General features: G+C 45.3%; 1 protein-coding gene across 1 annotated transcript; it reads left to right on the forward strand.

The window, feature by feature from the left end:
- Positions 1 to 7447: 7447 nt before the first annotated feature.
- On the forward strand, positions 7448 to 12435 carry LOC138288214 (uncharacterized). Its single transcript, XM_069229593.1, has 2 exons — positions 7448 to 9049; positions 12027 to 12435. Exons 1-2 carry the CDS (start codon positions 7711 to 7713, stop codon positions 12059 to 12061), a joined length of 1374 nt encoding a protein of 457 aa, XP_069085694.1. The 5' UTR covers positions 7448 to 7710; the 3' UTR covers positions 12062 to 12435.
- Positions 12436 to 12845: the final 410 nt, after the last annotated feature.

Genomic DNA, 12845 nt, shown 5'->3' on the forward strand with positions numbered 1-12845 from the left:
ACATTTTCGACGCTGGTCACACACTATGCACCTATCTGACATATGGCATTTACATCACCCAGACGATAGGGAATACTCGTATCATGCCCCTGGCTACCATATACACACTAGGCTAGATGATATTTTTTGTAATTCCCTTCTGTGGCCACACGTCCGTAGCTCTGAATATCTGGGTAGAACTTGGTTGGATCATAATCCTCTTAGGGTGTCGTTCCAATGGGGGCCAGCCAGGCCGCAAATTCCACTATGGAAGCTGCAAGTGGCAGCTCTCCAAGACGCGCCGTTTAAAACTCAAATCGGTACCACCGTTACGGAATATTTTAAACATCATGAAGGCTCTGTTGGGGACCCCAGAACAGCATGGGATGCTATGAAGGTTGTGATTTGGGGCCATTGCATGGCCTCTTCCTGAGGAGCGAGATCGGCCCTTACCCGCAGTGTAGGGAAGCTTGAACACAAAATACGGCAATTGGAAGTTGCAGCTGTCACTGATCTCTCCGCCTGTCAATGTTTGTCCGCGCGGCGCGGCCAACACCGGGAGGACTCCCACAGACTCAGCAAATTGGACTATAAGACATACTCTCTGCAACAACACAGAGAGGGTGACAAACCAGGACGTATATTAGCGTGGTTACTGCGTACTGAGGTCCCACAAACAGTACTAGGTGCAATCCGTAACGAGCATGGTGTAGTGGTCCATACGCAGGAAGCAATTAATGCAGCCTTTGCTCATTATGATAAAAATCTATATACAGTGCGACCGACCCCCCCTACGTTTGATCTTCATCAGTTATTAAGCGATCTTCGGGTGCCCTCCCTTACACAACAACAGAGACAGGACCTGGACCACCCACTACAAATTGATGAGGTGAACCTCGTACCACAACAGATAGCTAGAGGGAAGACTCCAGGTCCAGACGGTCTCCCCGTAGAGTTTTATGCCTCCTATGGGACCACTCTCGCACCCAAATTATTGACTTTGTACGAGGCATCGTACCAACGAGGTGCGCTCCCCTCCACATTGAACGAAGCCCTTATTGTGGACCTTCCAAAGCCTGGTAAGGATCCCCTTGAAGTGGGCTCCTATCGTCCCCTCTCCATGCTCAATATTGACTATAAGATCCTTAGTAAATTATTGGCTAACAGGTTACTCCCCCTTCTTCCTTCCCTGATTCATCCTGACCAAAATGGATTTGTCCCTCATAGAACTACTTATGGTAACGTTCGACGTCTCAGTCACCTCATTGATACACTGTCCGGGGGGGGGGCGGTTGTCCAGTGGCGGTGTCTTTAGATTTTGAAAAGGCGTTTGATACTCTGGGATGGCTGGATTTATTGTGGGTATTGGGGCGTTTTGGTGTTGGTCCCCAGATGTTGCGATGGATAAAACTTCTCTATACAGCTCTTCGTGCTAGGGTTCGTACTGTACACTGCGTATCTGATTCCTTTCCCATTCAAAGGGGGACCCGGCAGGGTTGCTCCCTGTCACCGATACTCTTCGCCCTGGCGATGGAACATCTTGCTATACGATTACAGCAGGAGGAAGCTTCATGGGGCTTGTGGGTAGATGGTAACTGGCACATTACCGCTTTATACTCTGATGACGTACTAATTTACCTGCGCAATAGGACCACTGCCCTGCCCGATTTATTCATCCTGTTAGACCATTTCGGTGAATTGTCTGGCCTTCGAGTGAACTGGGGTAAGTCCTGTATGTTTCCCCTCTGTAGAAATAACGACGCTGCACCTCGGTCGTCTCCCCATGACAGACTCCTGTGGGTGGCTATCTCGGTGTAGATGTCTAACACACTGCCACAGATTTTGTGGAAGGCAATTATAATAGAGTGCTCTCTTCCATTCGTGGGTCCATGCCCTTTTGGCTGCGTTTGCCTCTCTCCCCGATGGGTAGAGCGGCTAATGCCAAAATGCTAATACTTCCCCCGGTTCTTATATCTTTTCATGGCCCTTCCATTCCTCCCGGGGCGACCTTTTTTCGCAGCCACATGGAGTTTATTGACCTCCCTCATTTGGGGCTCGGACCGCAAACGGGTTTCCCTTGATGTATTACACCACCCAATTCAGGAGGGGGGTATGGCGATTCCGGATTTGTGCTGTTATTATGCTGCGGCTCAACTCCACTGGCTTATGACTTGGCTATCAGAGACCCCTTCCATGGAGGGGACCATGATCCGCCAGATGATAGGTGGCGCGGGGGTGTTGCATTGGCTCTTTAGCCGTCCTCAGCCCGGCACACACGTGGGCTTGCTCCTCCGCACGGTGAAGGCCACTTGGGTTAAGGTTATCCGCAGACGGCGACAGCGATTTCCCTATTCCCCGGAGCTCCCGCTCTGGGAGCTGCCCCAGGTTCATGACCTCCAGCGACGATATGATTTTCGCGCGTGGCGCAAGGCGCGAGGGAGGGCAGTTCCGCGTCGGTGAGTTATTTGGAGATGGGAAACTACATACTTTTCAAGCACTCAGTACCCTCTATACAGGGAGTGCAGAATTATTAGGCAAGTTGTATTTTTGAGGATTAATTTTATTATTGAACAACAACCATGTTCTCAAGGAACCCAAAAAACTCATTAATATCAAAGCTGAATATTTTTGGAAGTAGTTTTTAGTTTGTTTTTAGTTTTAGCTATGTTAGGGGGATATCTGTGTGTGCAGGTGACTATTACTGTGCATAATTATTAGGCAACTTAACAAAAAAAAATATATACCCATTTCAATTATTTATTATTACCAGTGAAACCAATATAACATCTCAACATTCACAAATATACATTTCTGACATTCAAAAACAAAACAAAAACAAATCAGTGACCAATATAGCCACCTTTCTTTGCAAGGACACTCAAAAGCCTGCCATCCATGGATTCTGTCAGTGTTTTGATCTGTTCACCATCAACATTGCGTGCAGCAGCAACCACAGCCTCCCAGACACTGTTCAGAGAGGTGTACTGTTTTCCCTCCTTGTAAATCTCACATTTGATGATGGACCACAGGTTCTCAATGGGGTTCAGATCAGGTGAACAAGGAGGCCATGTCATTAGATTTCCTTCTTTTATACCCTTTCTTGCCAGCCACGCTGTGGAGTACTTGGACGCGTGTGATGGAGCATTGTCCTGCATGAGAATCATGTTTTTCTTGAAGGATGCAGACTTCTTCCTGTACCACTGCTTGAAGAAGGTGTCTTCCAGGAACTGGCAGTAGGACTGGGAGTTGAGCTTGACTCCATCCTCAACCCGAAAAGGCCCCACAAGCTCATCTTTGATGATACCAGCCCAAACCAGTACTCCACCTCCACCTTGCTGGCGTCTGAGTCGGACTGGAGCTCTCTGCCCTTTACCAATCCAGCCACGGGCCCATCCATCTGGCCCATCAAGACTCACTCTCATTTCATCAGTCCATAAAACCTTAGAAAAATCAGACTTGAGATATTTCTTGGCCCAGTCTTGACGTTTCAGCTTGTGTGTCTTGTTCAGTGGTGGTCGTCTTTCAGCCTTTCTTACCTTGGCCATGTCTCTGAGTATTGCACACCTTGTGCTTTTGGGCACTCCAGTGATGTTGCAGCTCTGAAATATGGCCAAACTGGTGGCAAGTGGCATTGTGGCAGCTGCACGCTTGACTTTTCTCAGTTCATGGGCAGTTATTTTGCGCCTTGGTTTTTCCACACGCTTCTTGCGACCCTGTTGACTATTTTGAATGAAACGCTTGATTGTTCGATGATCACGCTTCAGAAGCTTTGCAATTTTAAGAGTGCTGCATCCCTCTGCAAGATATCTCACTATTTTTGACTTTTCTGAGCCTGTCAAGTCCTTCTTTTGACCCATTTTGCCAAAGGAAAGGAAGTTGCCTAATAATTATGCACACCTGATATAGGGTGTTGATGTCATTAGACCACACCCCTTCTCATTACAGAGATGCACATCACCTAATATGCTTAATTGGTAGTAGGCTTTCGAGCCTATACAGCTTGGAGTAAGACAACATGCATAAAGAGGATGATGTGGTCAAAATACTCATTTGCCTAATAATTCTGCACTCCCTGTAGTTTAGATCCCGGACAATTCCGAGCCCATGCAGCTCTACAGGATGTAGTTTGACAAATATGGTAGCTCGGCTCCTAAGAACCTCCACTTCACATCATACTCCACCATTGATTAACCAGGATGGGGGAAAGGAAAGCAATTACTAATTTATACGCCCTACTGAGAGACACACCTGTGATACCCCATTCCCATAGCAGATCTAAATGGGACCATGGCCTGGGAGTGACCCTCACAGACCCCCAATGGACGATGGCCTTACAACAAGTCAAATACAAGTCAAAGTCTTGCAGTACTTTTCCTGCTTCCACCTTGACATCCCCAGGTATTAAGTCCACGTAAGCTGACATGTCAGCCCACATCTGTCTGTCGTACCTCCCCAGAATGGCTAAGGAGTTGGCTGCCTTCACTGTGATCGCCGCCACCAAGGAGAACTTTTTCCCAATATTATCCAACCTCCTTCCATCCTTGTCAGGAGGCGCTGTGATAGGTGCTGAAGGGTTCTTTGACCTGCGCTGTGCAGCCTGGGATATTACTGAGTCCGGCTTTGGCTGCGATATTAAACAGGCTGGATTGTTGTCCGGGGCCTTGTATTTTTTCTCCGGCTTCAGCATCTGTGAAGGCACTGTGGCTGGGTTCTTCATAGCTTTCAATCCCTCTTGCCATAGGAACTACACTATTGGTATTGCCCTTATAGATTTCCTTGGTGGCTCCTTGAAATCGTATAAGAAACAATCCGTTTCTTGGGAAACAATAGGTAATTCAAACCTCTTGGCCTCTATCTCCATTAAATTGTGGAAACCTCCAATGTCCTCCGGGGGCGAGTCCACTGGTGCTGCTGGCGGAGGAGACGGCGTAGGAAGGAGGTAGTCATCCCACTCACTAGGGGCTGCTTCAGAAGTTTCTCCTTCCTCTCTCTCCTCATCTGATGAGATGTGTTCCTCCTGTGGCGGTGGCACAAATGGGACACTTCTTTGGGGCGTTCCTGGAGGGCTAGTAAACATGGCTTGTATAGGTGTCTGTGGACCGTACGGTCTAGATGGGGTTGCCGGCGTTGATGGTGGAAATCGCCTATAGTAGTCCTTAAGCATACTCTGCAGATTTGACACTAGAGACCTGGGCATGGGAAACAACGGTTCCGGCTCACCCGTCGGGTATGAAGAGCCCTCTTGATACATCGTCAAAGAATAGTAGAGCTGCTGTTGTTCTTCGTCCTCCTCATCTAAGTCTTGGCACTTCACGTGCAGCTGAGATGGGCTACCGGCTGCACCGAACATTCCTTCATCCTGGGAATAGTTGTCGTCATCGTCATCTAATAGATAATGCAGTGGATATGGCAGGACTTTACTTGGAGATGTATGGCTTGGAAGGAATGAAGATGTCCTTTCTCCCATGGAAATTAAAGAAAGAGGGAGGAATCTTGAGGACTCCTGCTGTGCCTCCAAGTCCCCAGAAGATGGTATGATAGCCAGCGGTTGAGTGGACAGAACCTCCATCCCTGCCATTGACATTTCAGTATCCGTCGTCGACAGTCCCCTCGTCGACAGTTCTCTCGTCGACGGAGTTGCCGACAGGACTCTTGTCAACGGTTGCGCCATCGACGGATCTGTCGTCGACGATGGTGGTGTCGTCGACCGGTCCCTCGTCGACGGTTGTCCCGTCGACGGTACATGTGTGCTCGTCGACGTTGTCTTTGTCTTTCTCGATGACAGATGCTTCGTCGACGGTAATGCTGCTGCTGACGGATAAACTACCTCTGCTCCTGCCGTCGACGATGTCTTTGTCAACGATGCCTTCATGAATATCTTGGCCGTTATGATCGTCGTCGACGACAGTGGTGACGATGTCATAATCATTGGCGATACAGCCAACGTAAATGTGGATGTCATCGTCGTCGCTGTGACCGTCAATGGTGTCATCGATGGGGCTGTCATCGACGGACCTTTTTTGGTAATATCAGGCGCAGGCCTTACCGGATCACTCGTCGGCGACAGTGACAGAGAAAAAAATCCTGTCAGGAAAGTATACTGAGCAGAGCTCAGGGAGGCTCCCTTCACACGACGTGCAGTAGAAAATCTGAGGGAGAGAGCCTCTATTGGGAGTGTTCTAGAGGGTGTCGACGCCTGATTGGCTGAATTTCAACTTTGGTCTTTTTGCAAAACGACAGGGATAGACTATAAAAGAACCCAAGGAGGCCCTTGAGGCCCACTGTGTAAAATGTACTGCTATATGTATTTCAAGTTACCGTGAGGCTCCCACCTCGACGACGGGGTTGATTCAAGCATGTGAATCTATGAAAGATCCAATACTGGAGAAAGCTGTCTTCATATTCCTGTGGAGGACTCTACTCCATACCTGCCTTTCCAGCCAAACTCTCAGTCAAGGGAAGTAATATCTCAAAAAGTCTCTCTCATCTGCATACTCAATTCGTCTGTCATCCCATCTACTTTTTTCGTAATGAAACCCTCTAATTTGGCATCTAAATTCATGCTTTTCTCTGCCTCCATCTCCTACCAGCACAGGTTGTTTCTGCCAAACAAATGGAGCTCTTGCTGACCAGCAACCAGCTACAACACGCCTAACATATAGCTACCAACAAGCTTGCCATTATTCTATTAGAGGATCCCAACCTTTTGAAATGGCTGTCAACATGCTTTATGCTGCATCCATCCAGAAGTAAAGTAGCACACTACACATACTTGAGCAAAAGCACTCAGCTGCCTAAGCAGTGTCTCGTGCTTCTTTGTGATTTTGTGAACTGCGGCCTGCAGTTTCAAATGTCCCACTCATGCCTGTATCTACTCGCCTTACAATAGGAAGGTATCACCACAGAATGTTCTGCCATTCAAACAGGTTCTGCGTACCTACACAGAAATTTTATGACAAGACCGGAGGCTCCTATTATGCTTTCTTTTCCTGCTTTATTTCAAACAGCAGCCAAGAAGAAAAGCACGAATCCCAGGGGATTGCAAACAAGCAACCAATGGGATAACAGAAACTAAGATCATCAACCAATCAATGCAGAGCATCACATAAGGTATACCTATCCTGACTGCAGGCAGCCCTCTTTTCTTGCTGCTCGCAGTCAAGATAAGTATACCCTTCATTGCTCCTTATATCACCTGTTATTTCCTTGTATTTATATTATATTATATGTTCATTTATTATCGTGTTAAAACTCTTGTTGTATCGTTTCTTGTGAATATTTGTAATACTTGGTAGTTTGACACTTCAACACGTCTTTTTTCTCGAATTCCGTTTGTCAGAGGGCATCGCCGCGAACGTTCTATCCTGAACGCCGGCTGACGCGACCTCTACTCTGACAGCTGGCTTCAGTCCAACACATTCCTTTCACCACAGAGCGTCGCTGCATTCTTCCGGTTCTAAAACAGGAGTTAAAAGCTTGAAGGCTTTATTGATTTTTCAATTAGCCTCTCTTCTGAAGAACGCTTTAAAAGCTTGAAGGCTTTTATTGATTTTGCAATTAGCCTCGCTTGTATAAACAAAAGCAGCTGACACTGTTCACGGAGAGCCGGCAGTAATTCTTCTCAAGAGTTCCTCGCATATTTGTTCGGTGAGTCACAGGTCATTAACCTGAAAGCTTGTGTTTTCAAATTTAACCCTTTTAAACACCGTTTTTTCTCTCTTTGTCATAGCTATGGATTTTTCAGACTACTTTAATTCTAATGAAGACTCTCAAGAAGACTTCTCCTATAATTTAAATAGCTTCATTCAATCCTCTGTCAAGAAAGCAGTTTCTGCTTCTATGGACAAAATTTCTAAACAAATTCAGTCCACTATGTCCTCATGTCTATCTCAATCGCAAATGGCCCATTCTGCGGGGGAAAGCAGAAAGCGCAAAGCCCCGGAGGCTTCTCAAAGTCAGTCTAATGACTCGTCTGCGCTTATGGTTGGTGAGTCAAACTCACACGGGATAGAGGACAAAGTCCCTCAAAGGCCTCCCAGTTTGGAGGGGAATAAAAATTTGGGTCAAAAATGTAAAAGTAAGTCAAAAAATGTCCCCAAGACCCAAAAAATTGTGATTGAGGATATTAAAGATACCGATGACGATGCTGACTCTATTGTCTCCTCGTCAGACATTGAGGACGATAATTACTCTAATTTTTGGATCGGACCTCTTCCTAAAAAATCAAAATTAGCTTCATCTAGCCAATCCCATCCCCCCCTCTTAGATTCTGACGGCAACCCCATGTTTGATCCTGGACTAATCCACCATCCTAATTCGACAGAATGGGTTCCCTCCGATCATGTAGCAAAATATATTTTAGCTAAATTGCGACTTCCTCTAGACAAACAAGTTCGTTCAAGACTACGAGCTGAATGTCCCAGACCTTCCCTCCCATTACACATTACCGATACCCCTGCCATAGACCCGTCCCTCCTAACATTCTTCTCCAACTTTGGCAAGGACCCACGCAAAGGGGTGGACAGAGCATGGGCTCTATGTCAAGATAAAGTACTGGATCTGGTCGGGCCGTTATCCCGCATTTTTGATCTAGCTGAATCAGCTAGAGCCAATGATGAGTCTATCGACCCAGAAGAACTCTCTCTCTGGACTCAGAGAGCTTTTTGCTTGCTGGGTAATGCCAACTCAGCCATGACGCATGAACGCCGTAAAGGTCTGCTGCTTAAGCTTGACCCTAAACTTGCAAATTTGGCGTCTAAAGATCCAGGAGCCAAAGCCGATGGCTTACTGTTCGGGGACAATTTCATAAAGGAACTAAGCAAATATGTTACCACTTTTGCTTCAATTAACAAAGCCCAACAATCACTTAAAAAGGTTTTTAATTCTCGGGTTTTTGTCAGGGCCGGTAGAGGCAGAAGCCGCTCCACCGGCCGCCCTTCCAGAAACCAAGGCTTCAGAGGTTCATTTGCTTACCAGCAACAACAGGAACAAGACTTTCGTCCCCAGTTCTACCCCCAGCGCTCCAGAGGATACAGAGGGAGGAACCAACGCAGATCCTACAACAATTCAGGTAAACCTTCCTTCTGGCCATCCTTCTGTAGGGGGTCATCTAAAATTGTTTCTCCACAAATGGATAGAGATTACCTCAGATCCCTGGGTACTCAACACAATCAAAGGTTATTTAATAGAATTTTACGAGAGTCCCTATCAAAACTTTCCGCTGCCCCCTCTCAAATTTTCAAAAGAAATGTCAGACCTAATCTCTGCAGAAATACAAGAGCTTCTTCAAAAACAAGCTATTCAACCGGCATTTCCCCTTCCTTCAGGCTTCATAAGCCCACTGTTTTTAGTAATAAGAAAAAACAAGAAAATCAGACCAGTCATCAATCTCAGACAACTCAATCACTTTGTTGTATACAGACACTTCAAGATGGAAACCATTCTCCAGCTCCGAGATTCCCTACTTCTCAACGACTGGATGGTCCGTCTAGATCTCCAAGACGCATACCTAACAGTTCCAGTTCACTACTCTCACAGAAAGTTCCTTCAATTTCAATGGAATCTCAATACCTATCAATTTACTTGTCTTCCCTTCGGTCTCTCTTCAGCTCCTTGGTGTTTCACAAAGCTAATGAAACCTATAGTAGCTCTTCTTCGATCTCAAGGTTTCAGATTAATAATATACTTAGACGATATTCTTCTAATGCATCAAGACATTTCTATTCTGAAGTCCCAACTCGCTTACACCATCTCCCTTCTTTCAGACCTAGGCTTTCTAGTAAACCAGCAGAAGTCAATATTTAGCCCTTCACAAAAGATGGAATTCTTAGGATTCCTGATCAATTCCCCTCAAGGTCTCCTTCAACTCCCGATCTCAAAAATAAAACACATCAAATCCGAGATAACCCTATCTTTACAGCAGACTTCTCTCTCCCTCAGGTCTCTTGCAAGAATTGTAGGTCTTCTTTCTTCTTCAATTCAAGCAATCTTTCCAGGCCCTCTTCACTATCGGGCTCTTCAGAGATTAAAAATTCATCATCTTCGCAAAGGTCTTGCTTATTCAGATTTCATCCCCCTCGATCTCGAATCCCGTACAGAACTCCAATGGTGGCTGGATCACCTCGAAGCCTGGAACGGCAGGACCATCTTTGCCTCAGTCCCAGATCTTGTGTTAGAATCCGATGCAAGCCTAACAGGTTGGGGCGCAAGGTGTGGTCACATATCGACTGGAGGCACATGGTCTCGACAGGAGTCTTCATTGCACATCAATTATTTAGAGATGCTTGCAGGCTCCTTTGCAATAAGGACTTTCACCAAAAACAAAGTTTCTTGTTCCGTACTCCTTCGTATGGACAATCTTACAGCGGTAAGATATATAAATCACCTTGGCGGTACCAAATCCAAACCACTAGCAGAACTGGCAAAAAGTTTTTGGGATTTCTGCCTTCACAGAAAAATTTCAGTTCAAGCGGAATACTTACCAGGTTCTCTCAACTCAGTCGCAGATTGGTTTTCTCGTCATCTTTCAGACTACAGCGACTGGAAACTTCACTCTTCAGTCTTCAACTCTATCCATCACAAGTGGGGTCCCTTTCACACAGACCTGTTTGCATCCCGTCTGAACACTCAGCTACCTCGTTTCTTCAGCTGGAGACCAGACCCTCATGCGTTAGCGACCGATGCCTTTCTCCAACAGTGGCATTCCGCAACGCACTATGCATTCCCTCCGTTCATAATGATAAACAGAGTCCTCAATCATCTCCGACGACAAAAAGCCACTATAGTCTTAATAGTTCCGTTCTGGCAAGCTCAAGTATGGTTTCCCACTCTCCTGGAGTTAGCCGTCGACTTTCCCGTCCTGCTATCCTCCTTTCCCTCACTACTTCTCAATCCTCAAGGTCTTCCCCACGATCTCATTGTCAACAAAACCCTGTTTCTATCCGCTTGGAAAGTCTCAGGTCTTCATCGTCTTATCCAGGAATTTCACTCGAAGCTTCAGCTTATATCAACAGCTCCTGGGCTCCCGGCACTTCCAAAGCATACAAGTCAGCGTGGTCTATCTGGTCTAGCTGGTGTTTGGGAAAATCATGCGATCCCTTTTCAGCAGATCTAACTTTAATAGCTAACTTCCTGGCCTCTCAGGCTAGCGCAGGCAAATCTTACAGAACCATTAATCTTTATAGATCAGCATTGTCGCTACATCTTCCTCTTATAAACGGAAAACCAGTAGGAGAACATCCTATGATTTGTCGTTTATTAAGAGGAGTGAAATTTTCCAATCCACCAATTCCCAAATACTCCACCATATGGGACGTCAACCTAGTCCTTCAAATGTTTATCTCTTGGCAAGATAATGAATCCTTATCTCTGAAAATGCTTTCAGCCAAATTAACAATGTTACTGTGTCTTGTCTCTATAAAACGTTTGTCAGATGTAAGAGCCTTAGATATCTCGGCTCGTCAATTCACTCCGTCTGGTATTCTATTCAATGTGTCCCGTCGTACTAAAACCAATATTACCTCTGTGTTTTATCCCTTTTTTCCAAATCAACCAAAACTCTGTGTAGGAAACTGTTTAAAAGTTTATGAACAAAAAACGGCCGATCTTAGAACATCTTCTGCTTCCCAACTTTTAATCTCCTTTAGGAAACCTTATAAACCGGTTTCTTCTCCTACCTTGGCTCGTTGGGTCAAATGGGTAATGTCACTAGCGGGCATTGATACTTCAAAATTTGGCGCCCATTCTGCTAGAGGTGCCATGGCATCAAAAGCCTTTTGGGCTGGCTCAAGATTGGAGGATATTCTAAGATCGGCAGATTGGTCTAATGATTCTACCTTTCGTACATTTTATTGTAAACCTGTTAATTCAGCAACTTCTATTGTAATTGACATGCTTTAAACAAGCATAATAGGAGCCTCCGGTCTTGTCATAAAATGTAGATTTTCCAAGTAGTTTATGATGGAAAGTCTTAATTTTATTAAAGACACGGAGGCGAGTATTATCCCACCACTTATTGTACTAATCTTGTTATCTCCCTCCCTTTCTAGCCAATACCAACGCTTCAGCATCCTCCTCAACTTAAGTCAGCGGATGCCTTTCCTTCACGAGGATCTCATTCACCACGACTTTCACGAAGCTCGGATCTGTACACCCAGCATCTGGTTAAACCATACATTGTTCCTAATTTGGACAGAATTCAAGACTTTTTTGCTATAATTCTAGCAATATGTTTGATCTGTTGGATAGTACCTTTGTTTAAATCTGTTTCTTGACTGTCTCGCAAACGAAAAGAGGGCTGCCTGCAGTCAGGATAGGTATACCTTATGTGATGCTCTGCATTGATTGGTTGATGATCTTAGTTTCTGTTATCCCATTGGTTGCTTGTTTGCAATCCCCTGGGATTCGTGCTTTTCTTCTTGGCTGCTGTTTGAAATAAAGCAGGAAAAGAAAGCATAATACTCGCCTCCGTGTCTTTAATAAAATTAAGACTTTCCATCATAAACTACTTGGAAAATCTACATTACATCGCATTCTTACGATATGTATCTTGAAACAAATAAACCGTTTCAAAGCACCTGCTGCTATAAACACTTGAGCCCTGGCAAACAGGAAAAGGGTGTTAAAGCTCAAAAAAGCACCTTTTCATTTACTTTATTTTTCCTAAGGCAGTACACATCATTCCCTCCTCACATTAAAACCCATCATTCATAACTGCAAAATAAGCCACAGAATAGTCAACGATAGCCCTTGCTACAGTCAAAGTACTTATCCGAGCATGAGAAACAATAAAAGAAGGGTTTACATATTGTTTGGAATGTTGGATTTATAGTTCTAGAATGTTTTTGCTGCTGTGCTGCATGAGTATA

This window comes from Pleurodeles waltl, chromosome 4_1, assembly GCF_031143425.1.
Source record: "Pleurodeles waltl isolate 20211129_DDA chromosome 4_1, aPleWal1.hap1.20221129, whole genome shotgun sequence".
Taxonomy (NCBI): Eukaryota; Metazoa; Chordata; class Amphibia; order Caudata; family Salamandridae; genus Pleurodeles; species Pleurodeles waltl.